Genomic DNA, 12140 nt, shown 5'->3' with positions numbered 1-12140 from the left:
TAGCCACTGGCTGTTAAGCAACAAGAGCCAATTTGAGACCCTGAGAATACTTTAAACCAGGGAAAACAACCCACAACATTTTGCAAAAAAACAGGTGCTATTGATTCATGCTTTATAGGAGTAGCAAACCAGCATTTTTGCATAATGCACATACTGTGTATTCAGCAAAAATATTACACCCCTCCAAATAATTAAAAACAATTAAAATACTTACAAATTACGTCCAACTTACATCACTTACAATTACTCAACATTTCAGAAATGATTTTGTTATTTTTAGTGTCTAACCATAACACGTTGCCATTTGTTGCATTGTGTATGAATCTGAAAGTTTAAAATACCCTACACTCCCTCAAAAGCCCTCCTACCTATTCCATCTCTAGCATTAACTCTAACACTGCTCTGAATGCTATCTGGATAAACCTTATGCAAAGTATACAACAGCTATAATATAATGAAGTTGTTAAAAGCACCATAAGCAGTTATCAAAAATAGCACAAAGGAAGTCTTCTACGGTGGTATATAAAGTTAATTAACTGCACAAGCTTAACCTCATGAATTTGCTCTACTGAATACAGAGTAAACCTTCATAAGGACGCATTTCTATTATTCTCTCTAGATTTAATAAAATACCCAGGTCTGGAAAAAAAAAAAAATGCATCCTCATCCAGACTGCTGCTGGTATAAGAATTATCTAAGTCAAGCCCAACAACAGAACACAAGAAACTTATCTGCCATAAGGTAGTTTTTAAATTTGGGAAAAAAAATCCACATTTTTTTCTATTTTGAACAGAAAAAAAATGGTTAAATGTATACAATGTAATTTTCCTCAACTATTTTTGATTACTCTAGAACCCACTTCAGCAAAACAATACCTCCCATACTCAAAGTCACTGCCCCTGAGGTAAGAAAAACCACAGGAAAGTGCATACTAGGAGCTAGCAAGTATTAACAGACACTTGAAATAATAAGGAAAGATAGAGAATAAAACTAATTCCAGAACATTAAGATCTCTAGGTACAACATCGGTGGTTTTCAAATCTTTTTGGTCAATTTTTACTTAATTTCTAGTAGGCAGAAAAAGAAAATTTTGGAGTAGTAACAACTCACAAATTACTATTTCTCCTTTCCTTTAGCTCCTGTAAAATACAACGGCAGAAATAAAAACGTTTTGAAAAAACCAGAAACTATGAGACAGACAGAACCTACAAGGAGAGAGTTTCTCTAACATTGCCACGAGCCAGGAACTTCACCTCTGCAATTTGGCTACTTCTAGTTTAATACAACAGTAAATAGCTATCTCCATGCAAGAAGCAAACTAACCTAAACCAAGTAGACCTGTTGAGCAAAGACGATCAATAAGACAACTGATCAATAGTCCATAAAGTCACTTCTGGAAGCACATTTAATTCAGAACTGAAAAGCAGAACCTCCAAAATTTGGAATAAAGAGTGACTATCAGTAGCTGAAGTATAAATGGCATACTTTCTAAATAAAGACTCTATCCCATACACAAATGCAACCTCATTGACATGAATAATCCCACTGCAGTCGTTGGCACTGTTCACAGGACCACAGCCATACAACCGATTTGGCCTCCACAAAATTCACGTTAAGATTTTTACATGAGTTATGGCTGTTGCCTTCTGCAATTATTAAAGACAAACCCCTCTGAATCTCTCAACCAACCATATGCTTCTTTTCTATAAACACTCTATTGACAAGATTGTCAAGAGAATGTCTCAGCAAAGAAAAAAAACAACACCTGAAAAAAAAAAAAATCTTGCTGTCAAAGACATGTAACCAAACACTTAATATCTGCAGGCCTTAATGCCTATTTACTCACTGAATTATTTTAGAGAGGCGAGATACATACTTTTTTAAGCTCTTAACCTAGATATTCTTCAAGCAAGTGAAAAGACAATGCTAGTAAAAAGTTTCAAAAGAAAAAAAAAACTGATGATGGTGCTTAACTTCATGTAATAGCAGGGCCCTGTATCAGCATTCTTCACCCATCAAACTAATTTCAAGTGCTCATTTACAGAAATAAGAAAGTCAAACACAAACTGAAGTTTACCCCATTGCTAAGTTTGCCTTTGTTAGCTGACCCACATCTACATGTTCATGGTTGGAACACCCGAATCTTGTCTGTCAAATTAAAAGACCACTATAGTTTTGGTGCAGTTTGTTACAAAACATAACTATTGTTTATGTCATGATTTGGTTTTGTACAGGTGTTCCTACTACTTGTTAGTAAAGCCCAAGCCATGTTGCAGTAAATCTTCTTTATTTCTCTAATTCAACCTGTTCTAACAAAACTAACATTCTTGGAAAAGGCTGTTTAAAGGAACAAATGCAATTTGGAGATCAAAAACCTTTCATTGGCTAAAATTCATAATTTCACAGCCTTCTTTTGACTTTTAACACTAAATGCAACTGTCCATGTAAAAGGAAAACAGCACAAGTCAGATTGCTATGATTAAGCCATCTGCTGAGAATATGAAGAATTCTCTAATTTCACCAGAGAGTTTTGATGAAGCAAATATATTGATATAATCCATGTCAGTGAAATAAGATAAACAGGTACATCCAGTTTCTCTATAAAGGCAAAGCACATTAGTTCTACACGACTGCCTATTGGGAGCAGACCTAACATCAGAAAATTGATGCTAAACTTTAAAAGCCAGTGACTCAACTAACAATCTTCTTTTTAACGTATACACGGATGAACACACACGCTTCCTGGCAGACTGAAATTCTTCTATTTCTCTCCTTCCTCAATGCCATTGATAGCACTGTAGTTGTTCTGTTGTAAGTTTTAATTGAACCAACTGTCAAAACACAGCAAGTTTTATGGCAGTATAAATTAATAACCTGGGTCTCTCCTCTCTATAACTCAAAGAGACAGCATGCTCATGGCTCTACCAAACATGAAAGTTACCTACACCTAGATGTTTATAGTAACATCTCCCGAACAGCTGGCATCGTGCCACCTAAATCTTATAATCACACGACTTACAGCCTCTCTTACAAGCAGCGAGTGAAATAAATTAACCGAGAGGAAACTCTCCAGAAGACATAAATAAATACCTCCCTCCCCCTTCCGGGGTTCACAAATGTTGTTGATGTAAGCGTATAACCTCCGACTCCTTCTTAGAGGCCTTTTCCTTGAAAACAAAGAAACCAGCCTGGCCCCCCCAACCGATGCCGTGCATGGATTTCCATCACTGATTCGCCCGACGGCGGCGATAACCCCGGGGTCCAGTTCCTCCCCCTCGCCCCGCGGCCGGTACCGCGCTCCCCCCGCCCCGCGGCTCCCTCGGGGGCCGGGACCGGTGCTGGCTGACAGCCCCCCGCCAACGCGGGGCCGGTACCGCACTACCTCCGCACCCCCTCAGGGTGCCCGGCTGACACTTCTCCCCGGCCACCCCGCTCAAGGGGCCGGCGCTGCCCCCGCGCTCCCTCCGGGGTTCGCCCCGGGCCGGCCCCGCGGCCCTCACCGGGAAGGCTCGGATCCGCATCTTGGTGTCCTTCCGGCTGCCCGTCCCCTTGCTCAGGTTCGACATCTTCGGGGCCGGCGGCGGCGGCGCCTCCCGCGAGGAGGGGCCGGGCTGGAGAGGCCGCGGGCGACCTTCAGCGCGTGCTGCGGCCCCCGGGGCTGAACCGGGCCGCGGGGGGGGCGGGGGGGCGGCGGCGAAGGCCGAGGCGGCGGCGCAGGCCGGGCGCTTCCTTCAGCCTCCTCCTCCGCCGCGATGGCGGACAAACATCGCTCAGTGCGCAGGGCCGGGAGCCTCCCCCGCCCGCTCTTCCTCTTCTCCTCTCCCTTCGCTTCCTTTCTCTTCCCACCGCCCAGCCAGAGAGACACGGGTCCGGCCGCGGCGGGGGCGGCGGCGGCGGCTGCGGGCGGCGGCGGGCGGGGCGGGAGGCGGGCGGAGCAGGGATCTCGCGAGATTTCCGCCGCTCTCGCGAGACGCCAGCGGAGGGGGCGGTGAGGGTGGGCGGGGCCGGGCGGCTCCCAGCTGCCTGCAGGGCGGGGAGGGCGCGCGGGAGAAGAGCGCGGCGCGGATTGGCGGAGAGCGGCGGGGCGGGGCCCGGCGGGGGAAGGGGGGAAGGAACGTGGTTCTCGCGAGACTTCCGCGTGCGTCGCGAAGGCCGCTCAGCGGTGGGCGGGGCCGGGCGGGGCCGGGCTGTCAGCAGAGGGGAGGGCGCGAGGGAGGAGAGGGCGGTGCTGATTGCCGGGGCGGGGGCTTGTGGGCGGGGGCGGAGCTTGAGGCTGCCGGTCTCGGGGGCTGCGCTGCGGGGGGCGCGGGTGAGGTGAGTGCCGGTCCTGTTGTTGCACAGGACGCCCCAGCACCCACACCGTGTGTCTGGAGGCGTTGTCCAAGCGCTTCTGGGATGTTGTCAGGCTCGGCGCCGTGACTGCTTCCCCGGGGAGCTGCTCCGGTGCTCCACAACCCCCTGGGGGAAGGACCTTTCCCCACATCCAACCTAACCCTCTCCTGAGACATCTTCCTGCCGTTCCTTCTGAGCCTTTTGATACAATAAGTAGTTACTACTACAAAAAGCAGAAGATTTTTTTACTTAAGCTAAAGCAGAGTTAAGTTTCATCGAAGTAATTGTATTTTTTGAAAGTTAGGCGGGATGTCCCTCTGAGACCAGGTTTTCTTCCGAGCAGTGTTTTTGCAGACGCTGTTCATTCTTTTGGAGATGCTAACGCCTTGTGTTCGTGTGATCTGTGCTGAACAGAGGTGTCTTCTACTGTAGGACCTCTGCAGTCTTTCCCCATCTCAAATGCAAGGTCAAGCGGAGAGTTGGAGCCAGCTGCAAATTAGCAAGAGATTTGACTCTTGTGAAGTTCATAGTAACACTACAATTAGACCTTGGAAGGTTATAGAATATGCATAAGATTTCTGGGAAAATTTACACATATGCATGTAAGTGGGAAATATCTTCTGTCCCAGCCCTTGTCTGGCTGCACACGATTGATGGAGATCCCTCCCTCATGTGGACCAGGCCTGATAAAGAATGCTCGGTTTCTAAAACTCCAAAATGTGTCTTAGTTCATTTGCCAGCATTTTCAGTATCACTATCATTGGTCACCAGAGAGAATAGATCAGTACCTGCTCCTCCTCTTCCCCATGTGAGAAAGCTGTAAACTGTTATGAGGTCTTCCCTACTCTTCCCCAAGCTGAACAGACCAAGTGACTTCAGCCACTCCTCATGACTTCACCTTTAGACCTTTCACCAACTTTGTGGCCTCCTCTGGACACTTTCCAGTAGCTTGAGACCTTTTTTATACTGTGGCACCCAAAACTGCACGCAATACTTGAGATGGGGCTGCACCAGTTCAGAGTAGAGCAGGACAATCCCCTCCCTTGATCAGCTGGCGATGCTGTGCTTGATGCACCCCAGGACACGGTTGTCCTCTTGGCTGCCAGGGCACGCTGTTGGCTCATGTTCAACTAGCCATCAAACTGAGTCCCTGGATCCCTTTCCACAGCGCTGCTTTCCAGTCCATAGATCCCTAGTCTGTATGGACAACTAGGGTTGCAATGTCCCAGATGTTCTGCTAGGATTAAAGGGTGGGTTTTGGCACCCTCTCAGGGTGCTTCGCAGGACTGAGTGTGGCTTGAGCAGCCCCACCAGGCTGTGGGGAACAGGGCATGGCCTTAGCCCTGGCCCCTGACAGACAGCACCTGCCAAAGTTTCACTGCCTGCTATCAACCTTGCCACACACTGCTCAAAAAGGGAGGGCAGTTTCTTCCTTTTCCTGTTCCTTGCCTTTTGAAGTCTCACAGATGTCAGTCGTGCCCCTCTGAATCATGTCACAGAACCATGGAATCATACAATCACAGAATGGTTTGGGATGGAAGGGACCTTAAAGCCCATCCAGTTCCAGCCCCTCTGCCATGGGCAAGGACACCTCCTACTGGATAAGGGTGCTCAAAGCCCCATCCAACCTGGCCTTGAACACCTCCAGGGAGTGGGCAGCCACAACTTCTAGGGGCAACCTGTGCCAGTGCATGACCACCCTCATTGTCAAGAATTTCTTCCTAATGTCTAGTCTAAATGTTCCCCCTTCCAATTTAAAGCCATTCCCCCTCATCCTATCACTCCATGCCCTTGTAAAAAGCCCCTCCTCAGCTTGCCTGTGGCCCCTTTCAGTACTGGAAGTCCACTATGAGGTCCCTCCGGAGCCTTCTCCCAGCTGAACAATCCCAACTCTCTCTGTGGAAGCTCACAGAGTGGCATGATGCAAGGTGTTTCAATGTACTTGTGTTTCATGTTTTCGTTGCAATGCATGCCTGAGATATGAGGGTGCCACCTGAGGCCAGGCTTATGTGTTCCCAGAGTTAAATATAGGTTGTTCAGGAAAGGGCAGTTGCTGTAAAAGGAAAGAATGATTTTAAAATGTGAGATTCTTATGCTCCTAGTAGCATAGTTCCTCTGAAAGTTTGACTGGTCAGCCAGAGACAGGTCCCATTTGCCAGGTGACTATCTGAGAAGTTAGTGGATGGAATCGCAGTCTGAGTCAAAACATGCCTTGCTCAAGATCCCCCAAAGGAAGTAGGTGGCTTAGCCAGGAAGGGAATTTCTTTTAGATGAATTGTAAACCAGACTCTGGATACCAGGACATCTTGTGATATACATTTTGCATCCAGCTCTGCTTACCGCTGCTATTACTGTTTTCTCTGTAGATGCCTCCATGTGCCCTCAGGACAGACACAACACACCTTCTGTGAGCCGGTTTACTTTCCGTAAAAGTAATTTCACTGCTTTTCATAGAATCATAGAATGGTTTGGGTTGGAAGGGACCTTTACAGGTCATCTAGTCCAACCCATCTACAGTGAGAAGGGACATAGAATCATAGAATAACCAGGTTGGAAGAGACCCACTGGATCATCAACATCTTCAACTACATCAGGTGGCTCAGAGCCCCATCCAAACTGACACTGAATGTTTCAAGGGATGGGGCATCTACCAGCTCTTGGGAAACATGTGCAGTGTTTCACCACGCTCAGTGAAAAAAAAAAGTCTTCTAATATCTAGTCTAAACCTCTTATCTTTTAGTTTAAAAGCATCACCCCTTGTCCTGTTGTTACATGCTTGCTAAAAAGTTTTTCCCCATCTTTCTTATAAGCCTCTTTTAAGTATTGAAAGGCTGCAATAAGGTCTCCACGGGTCTTCTCTTCTGCAGGCTGAATAACTCCAACTCTTACAGCCTGTCTTCATAGTGGTGGTGTTCCACCTTTGATAATTTTTGTGGCCTCTTCTGGACCCACTCAACAGGTCCATGTCTTTCCTATATTGAGTGCTCCAGAGCTGGATGCGGTATTCCAGGTGTTGTCTCACCAGAGGAGGATAGAGGGGAAGAATCACCTCCCTTGACCTGCTTACAACCACTTCCCATTGGAACTACACATGTTGATATACGCCACATTTTTTAATCTCTTGATCAGAATTAAGTATATATGCCTAGAGAAGAAGTTATATAACAGCAACACAATAAATGATGGTTGCAACATGAGTATGCAATATGAACCAGTCCTTTTCAAAATTACAGCATAGCCAAAATGCATGTGAAACAAAGATTCGATGAGAAGGGAAAGAGCACCATTTGTTAATATGAAGAACACAGCTTCCACATTTTTTAATGTAATTTCTGCCTTATTTCTCTTAAGTACTTCCTCCACCAAATGAGGGCAACCTCTTATGTTAATGTGCCTTATTTTTCTATTCTGTGACAGCTAAGATCAAGTCACTTGGAAAACCTTAGTTTTGACTCTTGCAAAAATAGTACTAAAGTACTTTTTACTAAAGTAAAAAGTAAATTTGGATTGAAAGCCAGAGTTTTCATTTTGAAGTTGTTACGAGAGTACTTTTCAACAAATTTATTGCTGTTTTCAAAACCCCAAACTTTTCCCATAAACTGGTTTTGAGAAACTAGCATTTCTTCTTTCAAGAAAGAAGAAAAAGGACAACTTTTACTGTATCCATTACTGCACGTTGCTGTAGATGAACTTCTGTAATTACTGCTTCTGTGCTTCATCTGATACTGGCCTTATAGCAACCCTGGGCCACCAGCCTCTTGCCTTCTCTTCAGCTAAGTTGCTAATAATACATGTTTTTAGCTAAACGTCAGAAAAGTGCCGAGTCACCCTCAGACACTGTTCAGTTCAGCATAGTACACTCAACTGAAAATAAAATTATTCTCCTACCAAGTGATCTCATTTCTCATGTCCAGTAGCTTTATTTTTCGCTGTGAGCTTATAACTACAAGACACTTGCATAAGTATATTGCTAGTTCTGACTTTATTACCGAAAGCTGAATTTACAGTCTGAGCCTTCTTCTTGTGCAGATTTATGACCCAGTGGGGACACTGCTTTATAGAAATCCACCCATAGCTCCCCACTTCATGTCTGAGGTCTCTTTTTGACTGTCCAAGATGAAGATGATTACTGGGTTTTATAGTGCAAAACTTCTATTTCCATACATAATTTGCAAAACGAAGTTTTGCTGAAATTAGCCTTTGAGCTAACACAAAGAATGAATTTAGGGGTTTGTTAAATGCTTATAATGCTAATTCTAGGTGGGTCAAAGCCAGAAGGAAGACAGGCAGGTGCAGAAGGACATATTAGCATAGGAAGAGTGAGCCACCCTGTTGCTTAACTGGGTCATCTCAGCTATCTCACATACATATCTATCTTCTATTAGTCCAGCAGGGAAGTAACAGTTCTGGTGCAGAAGGATGGTCACTTGTGGGAAGTTCACACCAGTAAGTTGTAGCAGCCTTAAACACACCTTACACCAACCTCAACATGTAAGGGTATGAAGGCCCCCAGAATAGCTTACACTGTGCAGAGAAGAGCTCAGCATTATCCAAAGCTGTTATTTACAGAGTGTATTTGTTTTTTTTTTCCTGAGGTCTTATCAGTCCTCTGATTTTTAAATACTGATGTTATCACTAAATAGTAGTGGAAGTTGCTCAGGTTGCTGCTAACTGCTAATCCATACCAGATATTTCCATCTGAATGACGTGTTGCTGTCTTTCTGTCAGCACAAGAAGGATGACCCTGTTTATTGACATTTGTGTCTTGAAGGTGGCAACAAATCTTCAATTCCTTAAACACTGTTTTTATGATCTGATTTAGGACATACATTAATCACGTGAAAGGTAGTAGAAATTTTAGAAGAAAGTGAAGAGGTCCTTACATTAGAATCAATCTCAATTTACCTTTTTATAATCAGACCTTTAGAAGCTGAACATGGTGCTTGTTTAACTTAGAGAAAAATCTTCTCTCTGTATCTATGAGAATACACAAGCATGAAGAAAAAGATGTATTTCTCTCATAGCAGGTATGACCACATCCTAGTCTGCAGAGCACCTGGACACCTCACTGCAAACACAGCGGTGAGTGTTTCTGGGCCTGGCTTCACTGTAAGGTCCCACTGCAGGAAAAAAAAAACAAACACAAAGAATCTAAATATCATTTGCATACTGTGGTGGGGAAAACAGTGAGTTCTCTCCCTTTAAAGCCCAGCATCAGCAGGAGGGTTTTGTTTTTTTATTTTGTTTTTGTAAGTGCCTGCATTAATTTGCATGTGGTGGTGGCTTTCAGATTTGCATGAATGATGTGTGTCACAGTAACCATATGTATAAGGCAGTTTCCTCACTTTCCCATGCGACTATTTTGGGAGATGCAGTAAACAAATCATCCTTTTCATCACAGTTTCTACAACTTGAGGAAAAAATGTATATTTCTTTTGTAACAACAGAGAGATACCCACCAGCAAAACAAGCATCCAATGAACGAACCACATGGTGCTTTTGAATGCATCACACTGAGGATTCTTCCAAAGGTAGTTCTACAAAAGCAGAATCTTACTGCAAATCACAGAATCATAGAGCAGTTAGGGTTGGAAGGGATCATAAAAATCATCCAGCTCCAACCCCCTGCCATGAGCAGGGGCACCTCCCACTGGATCAGGTTGCATTGAACCTCACCTAGCCTGGCCTTGAACACCTCCAGGGATGGGGAAAATTACTGGAAGAACAACAAAGCTCAGGACAACCACATAAATTTATACTTTTAGTGCCTCAATTCCTCCCTTGTGTACAAGATGCATAGATTATAATAGGTACAATGACAATAGGGTCCTGTAGAACCATGATAAATAGTTAGGATCATGAATTACCAGGGCACTATTACATTTCTCTTCAAAGAAACAGAATAATTTGAAGCTATACTGTTTCACATCATTTCTATCCACTCTAAGCCTATTTTTTTCCCTTGCATGTCCTGGATGAAGAAAAACCTTTTTGTTTTTTTTATTCCCTCCCAATCTTCCTCCATCATTGCTTCAGAAGACTTTAGGGAGATGAATATTTCAAAATAGGAAAGCTACCAGTGTATCAGGTAGATCTGTAATTTTGAAGGGTTTGGGTTTTTTTTCCTCTCCTTTTCTCCCTTCTGAAGAAGTAATGTAAATACTATTTTATTTTCCTCAAAAAGCAGCACAGTTGGGTTTTAATGTTTGTTTGGTTTTGAGGTTTTGTTGACATGATGGAGGCAGTAGGGGGTGGCTGAGATGCGTGGGGGTGCAGTGGAAGGCAAGAAGGAAAACAGGCAGCAGAAAGTTACTTGCTTATTCCCTCATAGAAACACATTGCTTAAAACATTTCACTGGGCTGTGTTTAAATTTAATTTCTGTTGCATTTAAATGCACAACAAATAGAGAAAATACTAAAATATGACAGTCTAAACAGCCCAACAGTTGCAAAATTAAAACAGACTCATGTACTTACAACTATTCTTGCAAGGAGGAAGAAAAAGAGATGCTAAGGTGCTATCTCAACGCTCTTTTCTCTACTGCTGACCTGACTTAACAGACAAAACCCTTGCTGATGGGCACAGCTTAACCCATGCTCTCCCTTAGAGCTTTGTGTATCACTTTCCATCCCATCAACCAACATAACAGCAGACTGCACCACCATGTGTTGCACAAGATCTGCCCCTAGCACTGGCAGACTTGGCGTGGACTGTTTACAGGCAGCATGTTGAGGATGGGCAGGAGAGATGATGATGAGGTTGCTGTAATGAGCGCATCATGTAGTGGCACATTTTAAAAACAGGTCTAACCAGACACTGCACATAATAACCAAAATTAATGCTGTCCAACCAGCACTGGCTTCCCTTTCAGCACCTGACCCACTTCAAGATTGTTGGAATAATACATAGAATAATAACAAAGCCCTTAACAGACTAAGTCCAGTTGCAGTTTAAGTGCAAACTCACATTTCTAATACATGCTATTAACAGTCATCTTGCACAATATGAATGCAAAATACATCAGCTGATGGCCTGTAATTCACCAGCACTGCAGCTTCTCTTATGGCAGCAATTGCTGTAGCTACTGTACCATGGGCTACTTTCACATTCTATGTTGGTCTATGTCAAACAAGGCCTACAGCAGTACAATGTAAGTGCCTGTGTCCTCACTACTCTGCTACTGCCAGAACAGGGGGTGCTATCACACTGAGAAAAGGCAGATTCTTCTGTCACCACCCCATTTTCTAGCTGTGGCACCACTGCCTCACTGCCAAGTGGAGAGTTTTTATGTGCTGTCAGTAGTGTGACAGAAGATTTGGTTGGACACATCTTTTGTACAATGCTTACATCACAAAAAAAAAAAACAAACCCAACCATGCTCCAGCAGTTGCAACCAACAGTGAAAGCTGCCCTGGTGTGGTTAGACAAATGGTTCAGGTTCAGAAACTTTTCCTACCGCAACACAACAATTTGCTTGCAGAGGGGAAGAAGGGTGTACACAGCATCTCGGAAGATGGCCTGAAAGAGCCAGATGCTTCAAAACGCTCAAGGCAAATTTTCAGAAGAGAAAAAAAATAGTTTCTGTTACAAACCACAGAAAACATCATGTGCAAATCTGAGTGAAAGTTAAAAGGTTGCACCAGTGTCATCATACTGCACAAGCATTTACCGAAAGGTTGGGAGTGACCTGATCTTGGTGGACAAAGCACACACATGGGAAAGTGGTTTTTGAGACTATGGCCATTTGAACCAAGTAGGAAAAGACAGCTTGAGAAAGTGGTTGGAAAGTGAAACAAGATCAAAACCA

General features: G+C 44.2%; 1 protein-coding gene across 1 annotated transcript in view; it reads right to left on the bottom strand.

Moving 5' to 3' along the window:
- The window catches only part of CUL3 (cullin 3), a 49444-nt gene extending 45543 nt beyond the window's left edge, over positions 1-3901 (bottom strand). The window contains exon 1 of the mRNA XM_069864805.1: positions 3501-3901. Within this exon, the coding sequence (XP_069720906.1) occupies positions 3501-3566 (66 nt within the window). The 5' untranslated portion in view covers positions 3567-3901. The remainder of the gene's footprint in view (positions 1-3500) is intronic.
- Positions 3902-12140: the final 8239 nt, after the last annotated feature.

The sequence above is a fragment of the Phaenicophaeus curvirostris genome, chromosome 10 (assembly GCF_032191515.1).
Source record: "Phaenicophaeus curvirostris isolate KB17595 chromosome 10, BPBGC_Pcur_1.0, whole genome shotgun sequence".
NCBI lineage: Eukaryota > Metazoa > Chordata > Aves > Cuculiformes > Cuculidae > Phaenicophaeus > Phaenicophaeus curvirostris.
Note: the sequence above shows the minus strand (reverse complement) of the source record. Positions and strands in the feature narration are given on the sequence as shown.